The sequence below is a fragment of the Esox lucius genome, chromosome 21, assembly GCF_011004845.1.
Source record: "Esox lucius isolate fEsoLuc1 chromosome 21, fEsoLuc1.pri, whole genome shotgun sequence".
Lineage (NCBI taxonomy): Eukaryota > Metazoa > Chordata > Actinopteri > Esociformes > Esocidae > Esox > Esox lucius.
Genome location: NC_047589.1, coordinates 19913091 through 19928192, shown reverse-complemented (window position 1 = coordinate 19928192; position 15102 = coordinate 19913091). Strand labels below are relative to the sequence as shown.

At 43.1% G+C, this 15102-nt stretch overlaps 2 protein-coding genes across 5 annotated transcripts in view; both read left to right on the top strand.

Annotated features, from left to right (window-relative positions):
• Positions 1–4074, top strand: part of LOC105019470 (zinc finger CCHC domain-containing protein 2) — a 46518-nt gene extending 42444 nt beyond the window's left edge. For both annotated transcript variants that reach the window (XM_029116326.2, XM_029116325.2), the window contains exons 13-14: positions 318–1772; positions 2377–4074. In XM_029116326.2, the coding sequence (XP_028972159.2) occupies positions 318–1772; positions 2377–2438 (1517 nt within the window). In that variant the 3' untranslated portion in view covers positions 2439–4074. The remainder of the gene's footprint in view (positions 1–317; positions 1773–2376) is intronic.
• Positions 4075–5713: 1639 nt separating this feature from the next.
• LOC105019469 (leukocyte elastase inhibitor-like) lies at positions 5714–11136 on the top strand. Of its 3 annotated transcripts, XM_020041849.3 has the most exons (9): positions 5714–5801; positions 6049–6139; positions 6511–6706; positions 7654–7746; positions 8408–8548; positions 8875–8992; positions 9270–9412; positions 9613–9780; positions 10123–11136. In XM_020041849.3, exons 3-9 carry the CDS (start codon positions 6539–6541, stop codon positions 10525–10527), a joined length of 1236 nt encoding a protein of 411 aa, XP_019897408.2. In that variant the 5' UTR covers positions 5714–5801; positions 6049–6139; positions 6511–6538; the 3' UTR covers positions 10528–11136. The 3 variants fall into 3 exon arrangements, with proteins under 3 accessions (XP_019897408.2, XP_010883988.3, XP_010883989.3); XM_010885686.5 differs by lacking the exon at positions 5714–5801 and having other exon boundaries at positions 5985–6139; XM_010885687.5 differs by lacking the exons at positions 5714–5801; positions 7654–7746 and having other exon boundaries at positions 5987–6139.
• Positions 11137–15102: the final 3966 nt, after the last annotated feature.

The following is a 15102-nucleotide window of genomic DNA, read 5'->3' as shown; positions in this document are numbered from 1 at the left end:
TTGATTGCCGTTTGCGCTTGCATTCTTTTTGGAGGGATGTCATTGACACTTGCCCCCCTCCCCCTCTTACTGTCCTTCCCTCCCCCTCTTACTGTCCTTCCCTCCCCCTCTTACTGTCCTTCCCTCCCCCCTCTTACTGTCCTTCCCTCCCCTCTCTTACTGTCCTTCCCTCCCCTCTCATACTGTCCTTCCCTCCCTCTCTTACTGTCCTTCCCTCCCCATCTTACTGTCCTTCCCTCCCCCTCTTACTGTCCTTCCCTCCCCCTCTTACTGTCCCTCCCTCCCCCTCTTACTGTCCTTCCCTCCCTTCTTCCCAGACACAGATAGTCATTCTGATGACTCCAGTAGCCAGGGCCGAGCGGACGCCTTCTACACCTGCCAGGAGGTTCCAGCGGGGGCTGCGCCGACCACCCACCCCCTGGCCACTGCCAGGCCCGCCGGGGAGCCCCACTGCCCTGAGACCAACCCGGACTACCCCCCCATCACGTTCCTGCACCCACTGCCCTACATGCTGCCCAACGGCTCTCTTTCCGTGGACGTCCTGCCCGACAACAAGCCAGGCCCGAGCATGATCATCCAGGTTCCCGTGGTCCTCCGAGAGCCCTTGCCCACCGCCGTGCCAGGGGATCAGGAGAAGAGAGATGCCCCTGCCACAGTGCCCGTTGTCCTGCCAGGGTTCAGTTCCCCTGGCCTGGCCTTACACCCCCCTGGCAGTCCCGCCCTCCCGCCCCATGTCCAGCGCTTCAAGACAGCCCCCCCCCAGGCCACTGCCAGCCCGGAGAGCGTGAGCACCCCTCCCGCTCACCAGCCCCCGGTGGGTGCAATCAACGTGCTCGCCCCCGGACAGCCCTACCCTCCCCCGATGCAGGCCGCGTACCCCGACCCTGCCAACGCCCCCTTGCCACCCGCCGTCCCACTGGGGGATCCGATGATCGGCCACGCCAAGCTTCAAGGCATGGCCCTGCCGTCGGCCCTGCCCTCCCCGTACTCGATGGCCCCCATCCCCACCTCCGTCATGGCCACCCTGGGGGCCGGGGGGCCCGGAGTCTCGCCCGCTGCCGGACAGGTGCAGGCGCTGGCACCCCCGGCCGTGCCCACTCACACCCCTGGGCCGGCGCCGAGCCCCAGCCCGGCCCTGACCCACAGCACGGCGCAGAGCGACTCCACCTCGTACATCAACAGCACCAGCTGCTCCAGCAACCCCGTTGCCCAGCAACAGCAAAAGCAGCAGCAGCAGGCCGGTCCCCAGCAACAGCCCATGTGCTGCGGGGCTTGCGGTTGCCGGGGCGGCTGCGGCGCCAGCCACTCGGCGCCGTCGTTCTTCTTCCCCCACCAGATGGCGCCGAGGCAGGTGTTTGGCGTGCCGCCCATCTTCCAGCTGACGTCCCTCTGTAGCAGCAGCTACCTCAGCCAGCCGCCCCCGCAGACCAACGGCCAGGCCCAGCTGCCCTTCTTCCCCCCCGCCCCGGCCCCCTACGCCGGCCAGACCATGATGCACACGCACCCCCACTCCCACTCGGACCACGTGCTGAGCGCCCAGCAGGGCTACGGCCTCCAGCAGATGGCGTCGCCCTTCGGCCGCTTCTACTCGCACGTGTACCCGTCCGGCATGGGCATGGTGGCCGGGGCGGGGGGCGGATGCGGCGGCGGCGCCCTGGGGGGAGCGGTCGGCGTCAACAAGAAGAACGGCAGTGTCTCGTGCTACAACTGTGGGATAAGTGGGCACTACGCACAGGACTGCAAACAGCCTCCCGTTGACTCGACACAGCAAGGTAATAACGCCGCCGCGAGGGGCAGGGCGGAGCGGGGAGGGGCGGCCGCCGGCCTCTTCGCCCGGCCCCCTCCGCCCTCCCTGCAGCACTTTCCCACCAAGTAGAGGTCAGCCTCTCAGGACTGACCGGTCCCTCTCACCCCGCTCTCGCTCGATCTCTCTCTCTCTGTCTCTCACTCTCACATAACAGAGCTTTAGTGCCCTACACCCAGCCACACAGAGGTCACCCTTGATCGAGCTGGGGAAGGCAGCCCCTACCCCCCAACAACCAGACTGTTAGCCGTCATCATTTCCTTTTTGCAGGACGTATTTAGAGCCAGGAGCTGCTGTTAAGGGCTCTTTCATCTCAGGAGACCTGTGGACATGTTTCTCTCAAACCCTCTCTTAGCAGGGCTAAGACAAAAGCAAAACAGTTAAAAATGAAAACAAATAAAGAAAAAGAAAAACACAGCCAATGACATGTCACCCAGAGGAAAGCGCTTAGGTGCAGGTTGGGAATTTGTAGTCCTTTCAGTGGATCCTTGTCTTTTTGCTTGTTTTCAGTCCTTTCCCATTTCTTTTCTTTCTTTTTGTTTCACTGACACAGTCCCCTCTCTGTTTTTCAGGTGGCTTTCGTCTGAAGTACGCTGCCTCCCACTCTACCGACACACTAGACAACACAGACTGAATATGCCTTCTAGTTCCTCCATCTTGTTCCGAGCGCTCCGAGACCTCTAAGTATCGAGTGGACTCAATGTTTCTCTGTCCTTGACATTTTTTGGATTTACATGTTTAAAGAGCGTATGCAAGGAGGGTCCTGAATACTTGTGCCTGAGACGTCCTTGATGTTCCTGTCACTGCTGAGAGCAAAAGCTGTCTCGTTTCCATATAGCCAAGGATCTCAACTCTGACTTTCATTCAGGTTGAGGTGCGATGCCTGAAGGTGGGATGCACTTCCCGACTACATTGTCAATTTTGGTCTGTACTTCAAATCATAAGTACTTGCCTTTCATACCTTGGTCCTGTGAAGTCAAGTGACAAAGCCAAAGGGGGAGGGAAGAGAGCAATTAATTTTGTGTCCAACGTTTTGAGCAACAAGGAAATGGTTGGTTGTTGTAATGGATGGAAGTGTATTAAAGAGGAAGTCTGGATTTCAGCCAGCAAAAATGAATTGGTGACTTTAGGTAGGGCAAATATGAGTATAAAGGTAAGCTGTTATGCTTTTCCATGTTTCATGTTTAGACTGAAAACGACTCAGATGTAGTCAGACCGCCATTCAGCTTCCATGCATCACTCCTTGATCCATAAGCATCAAAGTCAAGATGCTTGGCTAGTTTCCATGGAGAAGCTCCCCCGTACCCCCAGTGGCTTTTGGTATTTTGCACTGAAGACTGGGCACAAGACAGCAGCTCATGTTTACTAACTTATTTCTTATATTATTAGAAAATGAATAAAGACACTACATCTCTAAGAGTATGGGAGCTTCTGAAAGATGATTTTGTTCTCAGAAAACATGGGGATCCAGAAAGATCTCAGTTAAAGACTTTCCTATACTTTGTTTTTTACAATGGTATATTTATGCTTATACTGTTCTTTTGACTAGGATTTGTATTGTTTAACTGTACAGCTACAAAAGATTAATGCAAACAAAAAGTTAATGTAAAAAAAATATTTCACTATTTCGCTGCAGTGTTTTTGAATGTACAACCTATTTTTGATTTCTTAATGTTAAGGAATCTTGAAATATCAGAAAAGGTTTCTTAAAGCATTTGCCACTTGATATAATGTGAAACGCATAGTAACATGTTCTTAATCATCATGTCTGTCACGTCAAAGTTAAATGCTGCTGTGTTTTTATTTTGTTTTTTTTTTGGCAATATGCACTATATCTACCAGGAATTCTGAAGTCTTTCAAGTGCACTGAAACAGTCCTGAAACAAAACTAGAGTCAAATGTTATTGCAGCAGTGACACTCTCCCAATATAATCATGTGCTTAACTGCTGGTCCTCCATCCAGTATTTTGAAATGTTGTGCTGCAATGCCGAGTTGGGACACTAGTTGTCACTCTTTGGAGCATCAGTGGTTTGAGTGAATATGCTATACTATCATTGATAACGCTGTTCTCTAAATAACAATTTCCTTTAGACATTTCTAGAGGACTGTATGCCAAGGCATATGTTTTATAGCCTTTGTTTATTTCCCCTGACACGCAGCAGTGAAATCTGACTATTGGCATATGTCATTGAAAATATACACATCTGTACATACAAGCTACAAATGTACAGTATGTTTAATGAGGGTTATAAAAAAAAAATATGAGTTGTATGAATACTAGTGGAGGTGTCTCTTTGGAATGTTTTGGGTATCAGGATTGGTAGCCAGTTCTGAATCAGTGATAGAGCTCTACATTATGTTTATGATGTATTAATCATACAGACATTTCATGAATTGACACTCTTTTTCTCCACAAACATTAGCATAAATGGAGGTTCCTTAACTGATGAAGTACTCTAAATATATTCTGCTTGATTTCATGGAAAGAAAAATTAATTCTATACTTAATTCTTAGGTTAAGACAGTCCAAGAGTCAACACAGGGATAAAGTTGGGTTCACATGTAGGCTTGTGTGGATGAATAGGAACCATGTCAGCTTGGAGGACCATTGTACATATAAACCTGCCAGTTGTACTTGTTGAACCTTTCTGGTTAAAATGCTGTACTGTAGGGGGGACACTCACTGTGACCTTCGGTTGTATGTTTACTGTATTCTTTGATATCTAAATGTAATTGTACTGGAAAGGTCAAATATTTCTAGAACGAATTTGGAATTTATGCAAATTGTTGATCTGTTTTCCTGGAATTAACAGCAATAAATTCAAAATGCCACAAGTCTTGTATCACTATATACAGGGCTGAATGAAGGACCGAGCAAATTGGGCCTGGGCCTCAGGTTACAAAGCGTCCTGAGGCCCCTTGGGTTTGATGTCCTTGGGATAATCTGCTGTGAAATCAAAATGTAGATAGACAGATAGTGCTTTAATATGTGGACCATTCAGCCCATCCAGTGCCCCCTGACTACCAGGGCTCCAACACAACCCATACCTGGGCCCCTAGGCTCCAACACAACCCATACCAGGGCCCCTAGGCTCCACCATAACCCATACCAGGGCCCCTTTGCTCCACCTCAAACTAAGGACCCAAATTCAGCCACCCATACCAGGGTCCCTCCACATGCTATACCTCTATATAGCCTCTAACTACTAGAGTGTGTTATATATTACATCTATATAATATTATGTATTTAATATATACAGTTTATTTTTGACATTTCCATAAATGTGAGCCAATAATAATAATGTATTTATTACTATTATTATTGGAGTTCAGTTATTTTGTAGCTGTTGTAGTTCACACAGTACTGAAGTTTGTTGTGTAAGATTGTTCTCAGCCTCACTCTTAAGTCGCTTTGGATAAAACAAAGCGTAAATGTCATTTTTTATATTTTAGTTAATATTAACATGTGAAAGCACATATTATTTTCACAACATTTAGGCTATAACAAAGCTTCAGATTTTGATTTAAATTTTCCTGGAAGAATATGGTAGGCCACTGTTATATTTCTAGAAGAAATAAAAGCGGTTATATTACAGAAATAAGTCCCAGTAATTTCAAAGAATTTTGTAATCAACGTGAAAATCTAAGAGGGCAAGGAGAGGTTTTACATGGAGGGGACGGGAACTTTGCGTGTGCGAGCATCGTGTGAGTTTTGGGTGGGGGGGTCTCCAAAGAATCTAAATCCATCCTTGGCTATCTATGGCTGCCTGTTGCTAGCTGCTGTTGGACCTAAAACCGGGACAGTCCCTAATTTAGCTAGAACATTGAGCTAAAATAATTTAGCTGCCGTCATCCTGCCCTACCTAGTTATCTTCCACAGCTCAGATCTTCAGAGGGCAATAACTGACGCCCCAAGGGATCAGTCGATCCTAAAAAGGCTATATATTATCTGAGAATCATAAAACATTTTCAGATGTTTATCACTTCAATGAAAACGTAAGTATCCTCTTAATTAAATAGTATACAGAAAATTAACAACATTAATAATATAAATTGATGCATGCGATCATTGTTTTCAACGATAAGATTGATCCCTCGCACACATTAAAGCTACGCCTTTGACAACGGTGCAGTTTTAGCCCTGTGAAGTTGCCGTATTTGTCAGTGGATGAGAATGCGGAAACGATAGTTGACAGGGCAGGGCCGGGCAGGGCGTGCCTCATTTCTGGGTTGTCTTCTGTAGGTGGTTTGTTAAAACAGGTTATCTAGACCACTACCTGGGAAGTGGAGACATCGGTCTGAAGATAGTACTATTTGAATTACACACACCATTGGTGAGTTTCTGCAACAACTTAAAATTTCTCTAACTCGGGAAACGTAATTTATAATGTTACCATTTCTTAATGAATGAGACTGTTAGAGTTGATAAGGCCACGATTACCTACTTTTTAATTGGTTATTTATTTACTAAGCATACGAGTTTGATTAACTCTTTTGCTGTACCTGGACAACGCAAAAAATTTAGCTATGCACTTTGCAGGATATGAATTACAGTTTAATATGTAAGGTAGCTAGATTATTTTAGCTCAATGTTCTAGCTGAATTATATATTCTTAATCTATTTTATTCGATTTAAGATAGCAATTAAATCAGTAGAATCCATTCTTTATGTTTGATACTAAACGTATAAACCTTTCTTCCAAAGCTCCTGCCTGCATCTCCTACCATTTAAAATGTCATCTGTGTCTGTGGCCAACACCAACTTCTCCCTGGATCTGTTCAAGAAGATCACAGAGAAAAAAAAAACGGGCAATGTCTTCTACTCCCCCCTCAGCATCTCCTCTGCTCTGGCCATGGTGTCTCTGGGGGCCAGGGGTAACACCGCGACTCAGATGTCAGAGGTGAGTGTGATTAATTTTCGTGGCTCTCATGGGAACTGCTGATAGTCAAACATAATCATCTTGTCTAAATAAACATAGCGGTGACATTGTCAAATATCTCAAATAGCAAACCATTTTCCTTTTTATTCTCACAGACATGTATACAAATATTTGATAACATCGTTTGGGATGGACAGATTTGTGTTAACAAAGTTTTAATAATGTATTGTTCACTGTCTGTAATGTAACTAGCATTTAAGCTCCTTTAATCCGCTGAGTTAACTGTGTAGTTCTTCATCCAGGAAATCACCTAGGAGACCTTGGACATTTTTACAAATTATCTGTAAGTTGCTCTGGGTAAGGTGTAGCTGCCATAGGTGTCCTTGTCTGATTACTTTTTGAAGCAGAAGATATGTCCTTGTCCAACTGAGGTTTTATTTGAGGACTGTGTCAACATGTAGAAAGTAATAAAAGTGTGTCTATATTAACTAGTGACATCTCTTATCAGGCTCCAGTCTTCCCCTTCCTGTTTTAGGCTATAGCATATAGTCAGGCCGGGAAAATACAAAATAGTATTAAATATGTACAAAAGAGCAGGATAAGTCAATTTGGACTATGTGTTTTACTGTTGATCAGAAAATATATTAAAATAACTGGAATGGAATGTTTTTCCAATGTATAGCCTTCCATGCACGATCACCAATGTAAAGGGTGTAACAAAAATGCCTTCCTTTTGTGCGTTCTTCACTGAACAAACATGGCAGAGCTGGTCACATTTGTTTATCTCTCAAGGAGTCAACGCCCAGGATTTACTGCCATACATTCAATTTTGTACTTTTAGCTATAGTACTTCTATAGCTACAGGACCCTCCACACACACGTACACACACACCATTTCCAATCACTCCTAATATCTTAGCGTATGCCATTCAGAATTGTTAACCAGTTGTCATACTGACATCCACTAGGTCCTTTGCCTTGTCAAAGCAGACAGACCCAAAGAGGCTTACCCAGGACAGCTCCAGAAAGTACAAAAGTACCAGCTTCCACATGCATTGAAGGTGCTAGTATAAGTATCTAGTAAGAAAGGGGTTTTGATAATGGGTTCAAAGGGTGTTTTCTTCCAGATAACATTGGGTTGTTGGTGAGGAAGGGAAGTGGGGTGCATGCAGTGTTTTGCAATAAAGAAAATGTTTAGTCTAAGAAACTAATAGAAACAAACAACTAAATGGGGATGGATTTATTAGAATATGACCAATAGAAAAGAAAAATTGTTGTTGCAAATGTTTTTTCCATTTGTAGTTACCAGATATTTTGCTTTGATGGGGAATGGCTCCTTTAAGTGGTGTTGAGTGGGTTTAGGGTTTCTTCCGTTTGTGGTTTCTTTGTATTAGAAGATATGATCATATAAATGATGTACCTGTCACATTTGGGTAGTAGAAAAACTAACATGTCTTCTCTTTGGTTTCTTCTCTGAGGGATATTAACGTGCTTTATTTCAACCACCAAATGTCAACATTTCAGCAATTTCATGTTTGAATGTATATGAAGATGTACTTTTATTTCTTAGAAAATGTATTTTATTTGAGAATACGGAGAATAGAGCCTACAAGCTAAAACAAAAATACTTGGAAAACAAAGGCTTTTTGTTTTGGCTCTTGCTTTGCATTTCTTGAATGCCACAGGAATATATTACAACAACACATCTGGTTTTGTCTGTAGTCCCTGCACCTCCACAAAGCCAAGGATGATGTCCATGTTAGCTTCAGCAAACTTATGGGTGAACTGAACAAGGAAGGAGCCCCCTACAAACTGAGTCTAGCAAATCGTCTATACGGAGAGCAGTCTTACAAGTTTGTTGAGGTAAATCGCTCTCATTTACACAGTGGGCGGAGGATGAGGGCATCTGAGATTACATCGTTTTGCTCATCATGATTCTGAATCAGTTTATTATGGTAAAAGTACTTAATGCTGCATTTTCTGAATATAAACATTTTAGGATACTCTTTGGAACAGGGCCTAATGCAAAAGTCAAAAAATACATCGCCATCCTAGAATGTTCTCTGATTTTATATTGATTGTGTCATTATACTGTGCATTTGTAGACTAGACAATATAATATTAGGTAATTGGGGATATTAAAGCTAATATTTTGACTCCTAACAAAAGTGTTCTGGTTAATGTGTCAGACTTTCCTCCACGACACCAAAAAGCACTACAATGCAGAGTTGGAGGCTGTAGACTTCAAGTCCAATGCAGAGACTGCTAGACAGAACATCAACACCTGGGTGGAGAAGCAGACAGCAGGTGACTGATTAGATGCTGGAAAGCTCTAATGTGCACAATAGCATTAACTAAATGTATAAAAACCCAGTGTGTTCAGAATATTCTTTACTGACAAGCTTAATACTTAACATTTTGAAATTAAATATAAAAATCAAAGGGACTTAATGAAGAATGATCTATTTTGTTTGTGTACATTTTAAATCCATCACGTATCAATGATGTATTTACTTTTTTATGTTGCTAAAACTTGTTACAATGTTACCATAAATTCCCTCATTTGTGATCATTATATTTGTAGACAAAATCAAGGATCTGTTGCCAAAGGGGATTGTTGATGATTTGACAAGACTGGTCTTGGTTAACGCCATCTACTTCAAGGGCAACTGGGAGAAGAAGTTCAAGGAAACCAGCACCAAAGATGTCCAGTTCAGACTTAACAAGGTTGGTTTCTCAACAAGCTTGACTAGCAGAAACTAGTTAGGACATGGTCTGTGAAGTAGATTTTCCTGAATGTGCTTAGTGGGCACTATAAACATCTAGTCATTAAGCAACTCATCTGGAAAAAGCTGACTTTCTTTAATGAAATGCTTCATTTTCTATTCTTAATAGTGCACGCTTTTTTCTTTACAATTGGGGTGCAGAATGAGAGTAAGCCAGTAAAAATGATGCACCAGAAGGCCAAGTTCCCCCTGACCTTCATCCCAGAGGCCAACTGTCAGATTCTGGAGTTGCCTTATGTAGGGAATCAACTGAGCATGCTCATCATGCTTCCTAATGAAATTGAGGATGGCACCACTGGACTGGAGAAGGTAGGACTACCTTTTACCCTGTTATCAGCAGAATGGGTTTGTTTTGACTGTATATTTTAACAATGTATTTTGGGCATATCATGCTTTATAGACTGTGGGGAGAAAGTGGGAAAAATGGAAAGATGCTGAAATAATAAATATACCAGAGACAGAGGTTTATACCACTGGGCCAACCTAAGTCACGTGATGTTGTTTTCATTATAGGCTTAGATCTATAACTAAATTGGACCCTTTGCAACAAGCTCCCAGGTTAACAGAGTCAAACAGCCTTTAAGCTGTATTGCTTCATGTTCCGCATTCCAATTTAGACTAAATATCGGTGACTTGTCTTGATCCACACAGCTGGAGAAGGAGCTGACCTATGACAACTTTGTGGATTGGACCAAGCCAGACATGATGGACTTGGTGGAGGTTCAGGTGGGCCTGCCCAAATTCAAGCTGGAGGAGAGCCTAGACATGAAAGAGACACTGGTCAGCATGGGCATGATAGATGCCTTCGACCACTCCAGGAGCGACTTCTCAGGCATGTCACCAAACAACGACCTGGTTCTGTCCAAGGTGGTGCACAAGGCCTTTGTGGAGGTCAATGAGGAGGGCACTGAGGCAGCAGCTGCTACGGCCGCCATCATGATGATGCGCTGTGCCCTGAGAACGCCCACGTTCTTTGCCGACCACCCCTTCCTCTTCTTCATCCGCCACAACCCCACCCAGAGCATTCTGTTCTATGGCCGCTACTCTTCCCCTTAGACATTTAGCTACATGCCATGTGGAGGGAGGAGAGGGTGTTGAAATAATGTATTGCAGCAGCAGTAACTATATCTGATGTTGGACCATTTCCTACCCTTGTCTAGCTGTAACAAATTACCCACGTTGTCGGTTATGCCCCTACCCGTTGTTTTGCCATTTTGTGTTAACATTCATCACAACCAAACATAAATCCCTTTGCTGTAGACTACTTTTAAGCATCATTATGATTATTTTATTTTAATCAGAACCGTCTACCGATTTTGTCTAATGTCCAACGCTGGACACATGCTCATACATCTTACATGTTTCTCCTGCAATCTACTGGGACAGGAAAAAAACTGTACTTACTATAAAAAGTAGTTTACGGGGAGGGCCAATACTTGTGTAATAGATAAATATATGCATTCAACATGTAACCAAAGAATGTTGTATCAGTGGTGTATTTTGGTTTGAAGAATAAGGGTATCTAATTCATTTTGTCTTATGTTTTTCTACTCTTCACCTACAACACACTGAAGTGCAATTAGGAATGATACTGTCTTGCAATGTTGGCGTTTTAATCAATTTAGGTACTATATACAGTAAATAAAGAATATATATGCAAACAAATGTGTCTCATATGTACATGGTATCATCTGAATTGCAGTGTGATTTATTGACAAAAATTATAAAATATTTGGTGTGTGATTCACAACAACGCCACCCAGCGTGTTAGAGAAACAATGCACCCCTGACTAAAGTGGAAGTGTAGTCCTGTGTCCAGTCTTATGAAGAAACGTTTTGTTTTTTGTACAACTGGTTTGGTCGGTTTTGGTGTCTATCAGGCCAGAACTACGGTAGTAAAATACACTGATATTGACTATCACGTGTTCACAGACGCAGCGAGGTTCATCACGCAGGAATGTTACGTTGATTTACTTTATCAGATAATAAAAGAGATTTGAACGTTAGGCCTTCCTGGTGTTAGTTTTATCCCTACTTTTGAATGGACTCACTTAAAGTCTTGTAATGGCCACTAGTTAGGAATCAATGGGATAACGTTGCTTTACTCATGTTCACATCTTAATTTAAACAGAATTTGTCTGGAACCATTAGAATTTGCCTCCTATTCCGGGTGTTGATACTACCTGCAAAGCTACACTTTACCAAACGGTGCTTATAACATAACCTGTGTATTTCTCTATTCATGTAATTTCAGGGCCAGTCTCCATATAACAGATCAACCTACCGCTACACACCTCTGCTAGCATGGATCCTGACCCCTAACATCTATCTGAACCATGTCTTCGGAAATCTTTTGTTCATTACGTGTGACGTGCTCTCGGGTCATGTGATCTACCATATTCTTCGCCAGCGGGGGCTGAGCTGTGAGGCTGCCTGCGGTGTCTGCTCCCAATGGCTCCTCAACCCTTTACCTATGGGGGGTGGATTCTGCCAAATACACAGAGATATGGGGGGTGGATTCTGCCAAATACACAGAGATATGGGGGGTGGATTCTGCCAAATTCACTGAGATGCTAGCTACTGATATGGATAACCAAGCTAGTGAACGCCTACCTAACGACTGTTTCTCTATGCAATTTTACATAGGTTTTCAGATGTCATGTAGGCGGCAGTGTACCCGTGAAGACTTGCTCACAACAATGTCATGGTGGTGTAGAGACGGCGTTATAGAGGTTGTCAACATTTCGTACGCCGCCGTGTATGGGGGGTGGATTCTGCCATACAGGTGCTGGTCATATAATTAGAATATCATCAAAAAGTTGATTTATTTCAGTAATTCCTTTCAAAAAGTGAAACTTGTATAATGTATACATTAATTCCACACAGACTGATATATTTCATGTTTATTTCTTTTAATTTTGATGATTATAACTGACAACAAATGAAAACCCCAAATTCAATATCTCAGAAAATTAGAATATTGTGAAAAGGTTCAATATTGAAGACACCTGGTGCCACACTCTAATCAGCTAATTAACTCAAAACACTTGCAAAGGCCTTTAAATGGTCTCTCAGTCTAGTTCTGTAGGCTACACAATCATGGGGAAGACTGCTGACTTGACAGCTGTCCAAAAGACGACCATTGACATCTTGCACAAGGAGGACAAGACACAAAAGGTCATTGCTAAAGAGGCTGGCTGTTCACAGAGCTCTGTGTCCAAGCACATTAATAGAGAGGTGAAGGGAAGGAAAAGATGTGGTAGAAAAAAGTGTACAAGCAATAGGGATAACCACACCCTGGAGAGGATTGTGAAACAAAACCCATTCAAAAATGTGGGGGAGATTCACAACAAGTGGACTGCAGCTGGAGTCAGTGCTTCAAGAACCACCACTCACAGACGTATGCAAGACATGGGTTTCAGCTGTCGCATTCCTTGTGTCAAGCCACTCTTGAACAAGACACAGCTTCAGGAGCGTCTCGCCTGGGCTAAAGACTAAAAGGACTGGACTGCTGCTGAGTGGTTCAAAGTTATGTTCCCTTGATGAAAGTACATTTTGCATTTCCTTTGGAAATCAAGGTCCCAGAGTCTGGAGGAAGAGAGGAGAGGCACAGAATCCACGTTGCTTGAAGTCCAGTGTAAGGTTTCCACAGTCATTGATGGTTTGGGGTGCCATGTCATCTGCTGGTGTTGGTCCACTGTGTTTTCTGAGGTCCAAGGTCAACGTAGCCGTCTACCAGGAAGTTTTAGAACACTTCATGCTTCCTGCTGCTGACCAACTTTATGGAGATGCAGATTTCATTTTCCAACAGGACTTGGCACCTGCACACAGTGCCAAAGCTACCAGTACCTGGTTTAAGGACCATGGTATCCCTGTTCTCATTTGGCCAGCAAACTCGTCTGACCTTAACCCTATAGAAAATCTATGGGGTATTGTGAAGAGGAAGATGTGATACACCAGACCCAACAATGCAGAAGAGCTGAAGGCCACTATCAGAGCAACCTGGGCTCTCATAACACCTGAGCAGTGCCACAGACTGATTGACTCCATGCCATGCCACATTGCTGCAGTAATTCAGGCCAAAGGAGCCCCAACTAAGTGTTGAGTGTTGTACAAGCTCATACTTTTCATGTTCATAATTTTCTGTTGGCCAACATTTCTAAAATTCCTTTTTTGTGTTGGTCTTAAGTAATATTCACATTTTCTGAGATACTGAATTTGGGATTTTCATTAGTTGGCAGTTATCATCATCACAATTGAAAGAAATAAACATTTGAAATACATCTGTCTGTGTGTAACGAATGAATATAATATACAAGTTTCACTTTTTGAATGGAATTACTGACATAAATCAACTTTTTGAAGATATTCTAATTATATGACCAGCACCTATATATGAGGCGTGGAGTCTGCCAAATACACGGAGATGCTAGCTACTGATATGGATAACCAAGCTAGTGAACGCCTACCTAACATCTGTTTCTCTATGCAATTTGACATAGGTTTTCAGATGTCATGTAGGCGGCGGTGTACACGTGAAAACTTGCTCACAACAATGTCATGGTGGTGTAGAGACGGCGTTATAGAGGTTGTCAACATTTCTTACGCCGCTGTGAGTGAAAAATATTTTATAGAAAATTCAGAGGCCATAAACGTCTTTTTTGTTTGTGGTCCAGATGTCGTTCGTTCATTCATTTGTTCATTTACTTTGCACAACGATATAATGAGTAAACAACTCCTTTTTTCGTTTATTTGTTTATTCAGAAAAACATACGTTATTTTTTTTATTCCTCGTTCCTGCACTAAAGTCAGAAAAACCACCTGATATTTCAATGTTCCCCTGTGGATGCTGCTAAATCTGGAATGCCTGTCATTGGCTAAATACACAGGGTAGGCATTAATTGTTTTTCAAATTAAGAGCTTACCTGAGGATCTGTGTGAAGTTGGCCTCCCACCCAATGCAAAACTTTGGCAAAATAGTCTCAATCAATGGTGCTCCGTTTGTGCCGTTAACATTTTAATTTGTGCTGCTATCATTTTATAGATACTAAAGAATATTTTATAGGTCATTCTGAGGTCACTCAGCCCCCCAACATCCTCTGAAATCAACGAAAATATTCTAGTTAGTTTCTGCTGCTTCAGTATAATATATATTAGACATTTAACTATTGGTGATTACGTCACTCAGCCCCCCAACATGCTCCAAATTGAGTCAAAATAGGCTCATTTGTTCGTATGTGCTGGTTTGTGCTGTTAAAAGTTTCCTTTGTGCATTTTTTATATTAGACATTTAATTTTAGGTGTCACCAGCACCACAACCTGCTCCGCAAAATAGGCTCAATCATGTATGCTCCGTTTGTGCCGCTGAAAGGTTTGTTTGTGCTGCTACAGTTTTAGGTACATAGCTACATTATCACTGGATAGCGCACTGGCTTTACCCTTTCCACTCTAGCTCTGTCACTGTCGGTAAAGCAGTCACAAAAACAAAACAAAAGGAGCATAAATGATTGAGCCTATTTTGAGTGGATTTGACATATGAAATATCATTTAATATCTAAAAAATTATAGCAGCACAAACATGTTTTACGGCACCAACTAGCACGAACGATTAAGCCTATTTTGCCGTAGTTT